The sequence below is a fragment of the Ornithorhynchus anatinus genome, chromosome 9 (genome assembly GCF_004115215.2).
Source record: "Ornithorhynchus anatinus isolate Pmale09 chromosome 9, mOrnAna1.pri.v4, whole genome shotgun sequence".
In the NCBI taxonomy this organism is placed as follows: domain Eukaryota; kingdom Metazoa; phylum Chordata; class Mammalia; order Monotremata; family Ornithorhynchidae; genus Ornithorhynchus; species Ornithorhynchus anatinus.
This window is the reverse complement of record NC_041736.1, coordinates 35,719,342-35,731,797: the sequence shown is the minus strand read 5'-3', so window position 1 is coordinate 35,731,797 and position 12,456 is coordinate 35,719,342. Positions and strand designations below refer to the sequence as shown.

The window sequence follows — 12,456 nt, the reverse complement described above, 5'->3', positions numbered from 1 at the left end:
CTGCTCCACGTCTAACCTTCTAGACTACTCTGGACCTCTGCTCCTCTAGACTGTAAACTCCTTGTGGGCGGGGAACATGTCTTCCAACTCTGCTCTTTTGGACTCTCCCAAGCGCTCGTTACACTGCTCTGCACACAGTCAGCACTCAATAAATACCACTGATTCATTCAATAATACTTACTGAGCGCTGACTGTGGGCAGAGCACTTTACTGAGCACTTGGGAGAGTACGATATAACAATAAACAAACACATTCCCTGCCCACACAAGTTTTCAGTTTAGAGGGGATCGAGTGACCATTCACTCTGGATCAGGATATGTGGAGCCCAGACAGCTAATGTCCATCATCTGGTCAGTAGAGAGGGCTTGCCTTTGGGGATCACATAAAAAAAACCCTTAAAGTGTACTTTGTCCTGCACCCCTGAGGTAACAGACTCAAAGAGTGAAGTGACTTGCCCAAGGTCACACAGACCAGTGGCAGAGCTGGGATTAGAACCCAGGTCTTTCTGGGCACACTCCATGTCCCAGCGGGAACAAGCTGGCGTGACCGAGAGAATGGGAGAGGCTCTGCACAAACCAACACTGTGATCATTTCCTGTGCACAACTTCTCCCTCCTCAAGGCTCTTGCCCCCTTTGATGGGAGAATCCCTCTGTGACTGTCCATCGCTCGGTCTAAACTATTCCCATCTGCCCTCTTTCCTTCTCTCACGCCCCTTTGAAGCACAGACCTTTCCACTCGTTCATTGCTAAATTTAGAAACTGTTTTGCCATCCGTCTAAATGCAATCAAACTTGGACGAATTCCTAGACTTAGATAAACTATCTGTAGAGCACCAGTTCAGTTTCCCCCACCTCCCCACCAAGAATCTCCAGGGGAGATACAGAAGTGCTTTAAATGACTTTTTACATGTTTTGAAAATCCTACACGTGACGATGAGTCATTCAGGTGCAAGTGATCCGTAAAAAGTTTTGCGTCCTGAAGCCTTCCCTCTATAAAGGGAGTAATAGTCCCTCTAATGAACCTTAATAAGAATACATTAAAGTTAAAGAGGGCCTCTGCTGTAGCCAAAGGCTAAACCTATTTACTTAGGTGAATTAGGAGGAATATACAGAACCAGTGCAATGGCTCAGTCTCAGCTTACAGAAGCCCAAAACTGTGAACTCACGCACTTATATCCGATTCTCTAGACTGTAAGCTTTACATGGGCAGGGAAGGTGTCTACCAACTCTGTTATAGTGTCCTCTCCCAAGTGTTTAGCACAGTGCTCTGCACAAAACAAGCACTCAGGAAATAGGATCGATTGATAAATGCCCTTCAGTATAGGCAAGAAATGTGCTTATTATTGTACTGTACTCTCCCAAGCGCTTAATACAGTGCTCTGCGCGCAGTAACCACTCAAGAAATACGACTGAATGAATGAAATGTCCCCGTGTGGCCGTGGGTGGCCAGTATAGTTGAATAGTTTTATTAGACAAGGTTCAGCCGGCCTGGTGGAAAGAGCCCAGGCCTGGGAGGCAGGAGATCTGGATTGTCAGCTGCCTCTACCACTTGCCTGCTGTGTGACCTTGGGTAAGTCACTTCACTTCTCTGTGCCAGTTTCCTCATTTATAAAACGGGGATTCAATGCCTGTTCTCCCTAAAGACTGTGAGCCCTGTGTGTGAAAGCAGCAGGGTCCGATCTGATTATCTTGAAAAAGAGCTTAATAAATAGCACAATTATTCTTAAATCAGGAAATCAGGAGACTTGAGTTCTTATCCTAGATCTCCAGACTGTAAGCTCGTTGTGGGCAGGGAATGTGCCTGCTTATTGTTACATTGTACTCTTCCAAGAGCTTAATACAGTGCCCCCTGCACACAGTAAGCACTCAATAAATATGATTGAATGAATGAAGTAGGGATATCCCTGGACAAATTCATTCAATCATATTTATTGAGCCCTTACTGTGTGCAGAGCACTATACTAAGCGCTTAGTGGTGGTGAGGTGAAGGTGTTGACTAGAGAACCACCCGGCAGGAATCTTGAAAAACTCCTAAGCAGCAGCATGGCCTGGAGGATAGAACATGGGCATGGGAGTCAGAAGGACCTGGGTTCTAACCTAGGCTCTGCCACTTGTCTGCTATGTGGCCTTGGGCAAGCCACTTCACTTTTCTATGTCTCAGTTCCCTCATCTGTAAAATGGGAATTAGGACTAGGAGCCCCACGTGGGACAGGAACTGTGTCCAACCAGATTAGTTTTTAACTATCTCAGCGCTTGTACTGGGTCTGGCACATAGTAAGTGCCTAAGCAGTACCATAAAAAAAAAAGTAGCTGGCCAACCAAGGTTGAGGAAGTGAGTGTAATCTGTAAACTCACTATGGGGAATGTGTCTTTTATATCGTGCTTTCCCAAGCGCTTAGTAAAGTGCTCTGCATGCAGTAAGTGCTCAATAAATACCACTGATTGACTGAGCACTTGTTAGGTCATGCTCTACAGCACAGCACAACGTCAGCACTTTGCTGCTGCTATTTTGGTTGCAAATAGGTTCTGTACATGAAACCTTTTTTTTTGTTTTATGGTTTTTGTTAAACACTCACTATGTGCCAGGCACTGTTCTAGATAGAGGATAATGAGGTTGGGCACAGTCCATGTCCCACAAAAGCCTCACAGTCTTAATCCCCATTTTACAGATGAGGTAACAGGCACAGAGAAGTGAAGTGACTTGCCTAAGGGTACACAGCAGACAAGTGGCCGAGTTGGGATTAGAAACCAGGTCCTTCTGATACCCAGGTCCATGCATCTCCACTAGGCCATGATGTTTCTCTCTGATTACACTCTGCAGTTTGCTGTGCCGCTGTACCTTCTTCACCCACTGCACTAAGGTTCCTGTGGGCAGGGACTGAGTATACCAACTCTACTACTGTACTGTACTCTTCCAAGAGCTTAGTACCTGGCCCTGCACACAGTAATGCTCAGTAAATACCACTGATTGATTGGGCCCCAGGGAGTTCACACCCAAGCCACTGTAGAGGAAAGGGCCGCCTAGCTGATCATAACTTCCCCCTAAAGATTAACTAAAAGGATTAGGACTCTTTAGAATGGAAAGAGAAAACTTGAGTAGGGACTTGATTACCAAGGATTTGCATAACCCAAAATGTATTTCTGATATATGTAGAGGACTTTCTGATAATGAGCTATGATGTTTGTGGCTAATACTATTGTTAAACAGAAACACTCACACACAAATTACTATTCAGAATAAGAACCATTCCACTAGAATAAAACGCTCCTGTCTACATTTGAAAATAAAAGTGTCTGTTTATATATACACACCTATCCCTCCTAGGCAAAGATAAACAAAATTCCTCTGTATCGATCCCTTTCCAGTCTAAGAATTCTCATTTGTCAGTTGCTCCTTAAAGCAGAACTGTCCAGCTCCATTTCCTCATACTCATTATAGGATGGCTCTAAATTTGAGCATATTTTATGGTTGAAATTCAAAACCCCTTTAAAAATACATCTAGCTCAAAAGATAGAGTTACAGCAAATCAGACTCCCGGATTTTGAAGGAAAGAGGCAAGTTTCCTAGCAGCATTTTTTGCTGACAGTCAAACCAATATCTAAAACCCATTTTTTATAGCTTTGAGGAACCACCCCAGTGACAACAGTCTGACCTCTGAAACGAAGCTCGACTGCTAGAGAGCACTAGGAACAAAACATTAGCAGAAGTTCACCGTGAGGAAAGCAACACAAAAAGTCATCTTTGTACCAGAACTTCTTAACCAGTTACTGTGTGCAGAACACTGTTACTGAGCCCTGGGAAAGAATACACAGCTGGGAATTAGACATGTTTCCTATTAAAATCTAAATCGAAACAATCTAAAAAGTTACCTCTCCTCATCTTGGCCATTTTGCTAGTTTAGAATGAGTAAAAAGAATAAAATGAGTGGAGAATCTCATTCCAAAACATGGCAAAAATCACTCCCCAATACTAGAGCTTAAATCTAAGGAAAGTTTTGCTTGAACAAGTTCAATAAATCAATCCAAAATTTATTGAGCATTTACTCTGGGCAGAGCACTATACTAAGCACTTGGGAGAGTACCGTATAAAGAGTTGGTAGACACATTCTCTGCCCACTGTGAGCTTAGTGGCTAGCGGAATAATTGGAACAAAATTGCCAGATTCAACAAGAGACGACTGCAAACGCTTGTTGCCCCAATGAGGAAGAGTGATTTCACCACACCTACTCCTTGACAGGGTAAAGTGAGAAAAAGAAAGGGTCTGCATTGGCTGCTGGATTCATTTGACTTTGGACGTTTTCTTTCCTACTGCAAATCAGAATGTTACTCTAACAGGTGGAGTTCTGGTGGTTCCAAAGGTCATGAGGTTAATTTGCCTTTTGCTGCTAGACCACGATTTATGCTTAGAACTTATGGGACGCTTCTGGATCCTGAAAACTGAAAGTCCAGTAAATCAACCCAGAGTGCCATTGGGTCCCTGTTAATCCCATTTTTAGGGAGCTAGTGCAATTCGCTGAGGTCAAGGAATGTGTCTTTTCTATTGCACTCTCCCAAGCATTTAGTACAATACTCTGCACAAAGTAAGCGCTCAATAAATACAATTGAATGAATATATACCACTGACTGACTGAGGGAGTCTCACACTACACCTGATTGACTGATAATGCTTTGGAATATGCAATCAATCAATTCACTGATCAATGCTATTTACTGATTTCATCAGCCCAAAATCATCCTAACAGCATGGGCCGGGAGTAAGAAGGACCTGGGTTCTAATCCTGGCTCCGCCACTTGTCTCCTGTGTGACCTTGGACAAGTCACTTTACTTCTCTGTGCCTCAGTTCCCTCACCTGTAAAGTGGGGATTAAGATCGTGAGCGCTATGTGGGACAGGGACTGTGTCCAACCTGATTAGATTCTATCTACCCCAGTGCTTGGAACAGTGCTGTACACATACTAAGCGTTCTGGCTCAGTGTAAAGAGCCCGGGCTTGGGAGTCAGAGGTCATGAGTTCGAATCCTGGCTCTGCCACTTGTCAGCTGTGTGACTGTGGGCAAGTCACTTCACTTCTCTGTGCCTCAGTTACCTCATCTGTAAAATGGGGACTAACTGTGAGCCTCACATGGGACAACCTGATTCCCCTGTATCTACCCCAGCGCTTAGAACAGTGCTCGGCACATAGTAAGCGCTTAACAAATACCAACATTATTATTATTAACAAATACCCTCATCATTATTATCATAAGGGCACAGGCTTCTGGGCCTGGGGAACGTGACTTCCCATTTTGTCAGGGGTGGAGCAGAGGTGCCCAGCACATTCAGAGATTTTATTTTCTAGGTGGGGAAGTCAATGTCTGGAGGAAGGCAGTAAATCTCAACCCTCAGAGCTTCTTCTGGAGAAACTGTCCCCTAAAGGCACTTTTGGTTGAATGACCACTTGAGATTGTGACCCCCCTGTGGGCAGGGATTGTTTCTATTTGTTGCTGAATTGTACTCAAGTGCTTAGTACAGTGCTCCGCAAACAGTAAACACTCAAGGAAGACAACTGAATGAATGAGGGTTTCTGGTCCCAGGGAATCATTCAGCCTAAACCCCAATCCATTTCCGAGTTAGGAAGAAATGTAGAAAAGTAGGTAAGATTCCCGCTCTTTCTACCTCTTTAACCCCAAACCCCAGGGCAGGGGCAGAGACTGTGCCCAGTCTGATTGTCTTGTATCTACCCAAGTGCTTAGCGCAATGTACTGTGCCAGGTCTGATTGTCTTGTATCTACCCAAGTGTTTAGCACATTGTAAGAGCTTATACGTGCCATTTCTAATAGAGCAAATATCAGCCACTTATCGTGACATCAGAGAGTGAGCAGGGGTATCTGAACTGGTTAAACTCTAGCCAAATATTTAAAAAAGCACCCATTGGCCACAGAATCTTTATCATCCACATGGAGAAAGTCACAACTTGTCTCAAGCTTCATGGAAGATTTGCGGGGAGGGCAGAAGGTCAGAAATTGTCACTTAACTATAAGTTCTCGGCTGCCTGCATAGTTTACGTCTGACTAAAATGCCTCCTGGGCAAACATTCTATTGTTCAGATCAAGTTTCTCATCTGTCTCCTGCAAAACTCTTGTTATCCTGTACTCACCCAAGTGCTTAGTTCAGTGCTTTCCGTACAATAAATACTATTGATTGAATGTCATCCCAGCCTAGCCAGTACCTGCTCAGCACACCACGTGGCACCAGAACAGGCTCCATGGACTGAGCCTGCCATCTGACCCAACAGAGAAGTAGTGTGACCTAATGTAGGGAGCACGGGCCTGGGAGTAGAAGAACCTGGGTTCTAGTCCCGGCTCCACTATTTGTCTGCTGTATGACTTTGGACAAGGCACTTCTCTGTGCCTCCATTTTCTCATCTGTAATGTGGGGATGAAGACTGTGAACCCCATGTGGGACATGGACTGTGTCCAACCTGAATACCTTATATTCATCCCAGTGCATAGAATAGTGCCTGGAACATAGCAATTAATACCATTAAAAAAAAAAGACTTGTAACCCTCTGTTGATAGTGTTGGTATTTGTTAAGCGCTCACTATGTGCAGAGCACTGTTCTGAGCACTAGGGTAGATATAGGGTAATCAGATTGTCCCACATGGGGCTCACATTTTTTTTTAATACCCATTTTCACAGATGAGGTAACAGAGACAGAGAAGTGAAGTGACTTGCCCACAGTCACACAGCTGACAAGTGGCAGAGCCGGGATTCGAACCCCTGACCTCGGACTCCCAAGCCCAGGCTCTTTCCACTGAACTATGCTGCTCCTCTAGCCAGGGGCCCAGAACCTAAATGGATGTTCTGAAGATGAGGAATGAAGGGGTTAATGTGGAAAAGGGCATGAATCTGAAGCACAGGTGAGACTCAGGAGGACTACCTGAAATCAATTCCATAGTCCCTTAGAGTGGGTTTCTACTTGGACTCCTTTATCTGTTGTCTAGGCAGCCAACAATAAATGAGGCACGACTGAGAGGGAAAGCAGCTTGTCTCAGACCAGCTGGAACTTCTGGCCACGTGGGGATGTCAAAGGGGTCAAAAGAAGTTGTAATTTCTCCCTTCCCAGATGAATGCTCATCAGGGCCCTCCTCAGCCAGGAGTTCTTCCAAACTCTACCTTTCTGTCTGATTATGGACCCTCTGAGTCCCCCGATCCCTGAGCATACATTCCATCATATTTATTGAGCACTTACTGCATGCAGAGCACCGTACTAAGTGCTTGAGAGACTACAATATAAACAGAAACATTCTCTGCCCACAATGATCTTACAGTCTAGAGGAGGAGGCAGACATTAATATAAATAAATTACAGATATGTACATAAGTGCTGTGGGGCTGGGGGCGGGGGGAATGAATAAAGGGAACAGGTCAGGGTGACGTAGAACAGAGTGGGAAAGGAGGAAAGGAAGGCTTAATCAGGGAGGCCTCTTGGAGGAGATGTGCCTTTCATTAAGTCTCTGAAGTCGGTGGAGAATCATTGCCTGTCGGATATGAGGAGGGAGGGCGTTCCAGGCCAGAGGTGGGACGTGGGCGAGGGGCGGTGGCGAGTACATGAGATCGAGGTACAGTGAGAAGGTTGGCCGTTAGGGAGTGAGATGTGCAGGCTGGGTTTACTAGGAGAATGGTGAGGCCTACTAGGGCGGGGGAGGAGGGAAGGCACTCACCGTGTCCATTGCAGTAATAGATCCATTTCTCGCGGGTTCTGAGATGGGGTGGTGGCTTCTTGAGCCCAGCTTTCTCCACAATGGCACTGGGATCTTGCCTGGGGCCCTTCTTGAGCGTGCGGAACTCTTGCGCACGCGCACACCACGATCACACGAGCACCAGCAGGAGGAAAAGCACGATCATCCAGGGGAGGTGCTCGTTGATGTCGAAATGTCTGTGCGCGCGGTTCTGCCGGGGGGACCTCTCTTGGGGACTTTGGCTGGCACGTTGGACCTCTCGCCGCCCGTGGCCTCCTGGGGGGGGCAGCGGCCTCGGGCCTGTCTGGATGTGGCTGTGGTGATGGTTCTGCTGGTGGCCGCTGGCCCCGGGGCTGGTGACGGTCCAGTCCTCCTCCTCGGTTGGGTGACCCGAGGTGACGTTGGGAGGGGCTGGCGGCTGGGAGACGGTGCTCGCCACCTTTGGTTCGGTGGAGGCGGGTGGGGCTGGCGGCTGGGAGACGGCGTTTGACACCTTTGGTCTGGTGGGGGCGGGAAGCGTGGCTTCCGTCCTATTCACACCTGTGGAAAGGGACAACGCTTTCAATCTATCAATCAGTGATATTTACTGAGCGCTGCCTATGTGCAGACCACTGTACTAAGCGCTTGGGAGAGTACAATAGAATTAGCAAACACAGTTCCTGCCCATAATGAGCATTTTAGTACTTTCAGACAGGCTGACAGGCTTAGTGACATTCTTGGTGACCAAGAATGTTACTGAACTAAAACCGCCAGCCTGTGGACCACAGAACTACGGTGCATTCTCATTAAATGGCCTATCAGCGATCTCATTATTAATAATAATAATAATTGTGAAGCCCTGTGTGCCAGGCACTGTACTAAGCACTGGGATGGATACGTGGGTTGGACACTGTCCCCGTCCCACTTGGGCCCCACAGTCTTAATCCCCATTTTACAGATGAGGAAACTGAGGCACAGAGAAATAAAGTAAGTTGCCCAAGATCAATGCAGATAAGTGGTGGAGTCAGAATTAAAACCCAAATCCTTCTGACTCCAAGGCTCGTGCTCTACCCACTATCGATCATATTTATTGAGTGCTTCTCTGTGCAAAGCACTGTATTTAAGCGCTTGGGAGAGTACAATATAACAACAAACATGCTAGTGAGAAGGCTAGCACTTCAATGAAAGGGCAGCTAAGACTCCACAAGCTTCCCGAAAGGTTTTTTTTACCACAAAGGAATTATTTAGTGCTACTGTGTGCAGAGCACTGTGTTAAGCCCTTGAAAAGACACAGCCCAATACATTTTGTGGACAAAATTCCTGCCCTCAAGGAGTTTAGAGTCTACTAAGGGAAACAGACATTAAGATAAATGGGTTCCTTAACATGCTCAATTACAGTTATAAGCTTCGCCAGAAAACTTCAAACAATAATGGCTACTTTGATAACCAACTCTCCTTCCCACATCTTTAGACCATTTCATTAGCACCTACCAAAGGAAAAAGGGCTAAGAAAACTAAAAATTCAATTGATTTTTATCTTCAACAGCTTCAAAAGAGTCAGGGATGTGGGAACAAATGGCAAAAACAAGATCGTGGATTATGTTTCTCTTGGTTCCCCGTGAACTCCAAAATCAAGGCTGAGATGAATTGGTCAGAGACTTGAAGAAGTCATTAATCAATATCCTCCCAGAAGGAGCAGTGTTGGAGTTCTTTATCCATAAAACTACGGTGGGCTAGTCTAAAGGGGCCAGGCAGGTCTTGCCCATCACCTGTATGGCTTCAGAGTAAAGAGATGATAGGATTTCTGAAAGTGGGGGGAGATAAAAGACGATTCTGAGCGTTCACTTCCCCAAACATTAAAAATCCTGTGCCCCTCTCACCCTCTAAATTGAGCACATCCATTTGTCCTGGCTTAAAGGTCAGGGGTCACACTGGAGGGGGGAGAGGGGAATACCCATCTTATCCCCATCTTCCAGACATCTCCGCTTACTGGCCCATCTGAGCTGTCTCTTCCCTGGAGTTTAGTCCTCCCTCTCATTAGCAGTTCCATTCACAAATCTATCATCCTCCCTTCTAAGCCTTCCCCTTCCAGCCCTGCAGTGCCTTGACTCTCCCCAATCCTGCTTTCCTCAATTTACCCCACTCTGCCCCTAAATGATATGTGAAACTCCAACCCCTACACCAATTTAGATAACTCACTATCCAGTGGCACTCACATGTCCAGGTTTCTGAGTCTAAAAGTTGCTCGCTAGGGGTAGGGAACCTGTCTGCTAATTCCGTTGTACTGTACTCTCCCAAGTGCTTAGTATGGTGCTCTGCGCACAGTAAACAGTAGATAAATACCATTGGTTATCTAAGTGACTTTTTTAACAATGATCTTTCTTAAGCTCTTATGTGCCAAGCACTGTTCTGGGAGCAGCATGGCTTAGTGGAAAGAGCATAGGTTTAGGGGTCACAGGTCATGGGTTCTAATCCCAGCTTTAGGCAAATCACTTAACTTTTCTGCACCTCAGTTCCCTTATCTGTAAAATGGGGATTAAGACTGTGAACCCCAAGTGGGACAACCTGATTACCTTGTATCTACCCCAGCGCTGTTAACACGCTTGGCACATAGTAAGCGCTTAACAAATACCACCATCATCATTCTAAGCACTGGAGTAGATATGAGCTAATCAGGTCGGATGCAGTCCCTGTCCCATTTGGGGCTCACATTACACATAGTCGAAGGACATTTGAAGGTAAAAAAAATTCAACTCTCTTGGCAGCCCAAGCTTCATCAGCAATGGAGAGGAGGCTCACTCCAACACCCCTCAAGGTGACCGACCCCCGGGTCTCACAAGTCCAGCCAGTGAGGCCCAGATAGCACGTCCGGACCCAACCCTTCATTCATTCATTGAGTGGTATTTATCGAGCGCTGACTGTGTGTGGAGCACTGTACTAAACGCTTGGGAAAGTACAGTACAACAATACGGACAGATTCCCTGCTCTTAACGACCTCCACCCAATCCCTTGCCCTGTCACCGGGTCCCGAGCCCCGGTTAATTTGTTACCTTGGGGAATGGAAGTGGGAGAAGGACCATTCTGGTCTTCTACCAGCTTGGGGTCGGGAGAGGAGGCTGCCCCGGGGAGGACCAGAGGGGGGCCACAGATGCTGTCCTTCTCCTTTGTTCCCGCGGCAACCACCGTCAGGTTCCGTCCCCGGCAGTCCGTGTGGGCCCTGCACCTCATCACACTGGAAGGCACGTCGGAAAAGGTCCCTCGCCCGCATGGCCTGCACCTCACGTCCTCAGTCTCCGTCCCTTTCTTCCGGACGCCCCAGCCCGTGGGACACACCGAGTGGGGGACGCAGGTGTCATTGGCCAGGAACATGCCCGGCGGGCAAGCGCACACGCGGTCGTTCAAGGCGGAGCAGGGGGTTTTCTCCACCATGGGCACCTCGCAGGGCTTAGTGCAGTCGTGACACTTCTCTATGCCGTTCTCGTGCCGGGTGAAGGTCCCCGGCGGGCAGCTGCTGCAGACCCGCAGCGAGGAGTTGGTACAGTGCTCAGACACGAAGGTGCCCGCGGGGCACTTGTCGCAGGTCAGCACGTGGCCAGTGGCACGGTCCACGTGCTGGTAGGTGCCGATGAGATTCATGGCGTCCAGTTTGGGAGTCTGCTGGTCCAGCTGGGCCTTAGTGGTGCCAAGGAAGATGAGCTGAAGGAAACAGAATGGAAAAAAATGGGGAAATAGAAACCCAGTGACAGGTTAGAAAATAATAAGAATAATAACAATTGTGGTATTTCATTTATTCATTCAATCGTATTTATCGAGTACTTACTGTGTGTAGAGCACTGTACTAAGCGTTTGGGAGAGTACCATACAATAAACAGACCCATTCCCTGCCCCCAGTGAGCTCACATGTTAAGCATTTACTATGTGCCAGGCACTGTACTAAACACTGGGGTGGATACAAGCAAATTGGATTGGACACAGTCCCTGTCCCACGAGGGGCTCACGGTCTTAATCTCCATTTTACCGTTGAGGAAACTGAGGCCCAGGGAAGTGAAGTGACTTGCCCAAGATCACGCAGCAGGCAAGTGGTGGAGCTGGGATTAGAACCCAGGTCCTTTTGATTCCCGGACCCACACTCTAACCACTAGGCCATGCTGCTTTTCATGCTACTCCCTCCTCCTTGGACTGCGAGTCCCACCTGGGACAGGGACTAGGTTTAATAATCCCGGCTCGGCCACTTGTCAGCTGTGACTTTGGGCAAGTCACTTAACTTCTCGGTGCCTCAGTTACCTCATCTGTAAAATGGGGATTAAGACTGTGAGCCCCACGTGGGACAACCTGACTCCCCTGTGTCTACCCCATCGCTTAGAACAGTGCTCGGCACATAGTAAGCGCTTAACAAATACCAACATTATTATTATTATCTGAATGCACTGTATCTGTCCCAGTGCTTTTAGTAAGCACTGAAATAACAGTAGAGCAATAATAAGAATTGTTATCATTCAATATAGTTTCAGTATGAATTGGGAGAGCGGTCTTCCCTTCCTGCTGCAGGCTAGGATGTCCTAACTGTCTTTTCAGGGCCAGCCCTGCCTTTCCCTCCTAGCATGGGTGGGTCACGGACACGGAATACAAGGACACCGCCTCACAGCTTTTTCTCCTACAGAGAGTGAGCTGCCAGTACCAAAGGTATCAAGAGAAAGATGGAGGAGCAACGTGGCTTAGTGGAAAGAGCCTGGGCTTGGGAGTCAGGGGATGAGGGTTC

At 47.2% G+C, this 12,456-nt stretch overlaps 1 protein-coding gene across 1 annotated transcript in view; it reads right to left on the bottom strand.

Annotated features, from left to right (window-relative positions):
• Positions 1–12,456, bottom strand: part of TNFRSF21 (TNF receptor superfamily member 21) — a 62,355-nt gene that overhangs the window by 37,237 nt on the left and 12,662 nt on the right. The window contains 4 exon segments of the mRNA XM_029072253.1: positions 7,701–7,940; positions 7,943–8,018; positions 8,020–8,258; positions 10,748–11,393. Coding sequence (XP_028928086.1) covers positions 7,701–7,940; positions 7,943–8,018; positions 8,020–8,258; positions 10,748–11,393 — 1,201 coding nt within the window.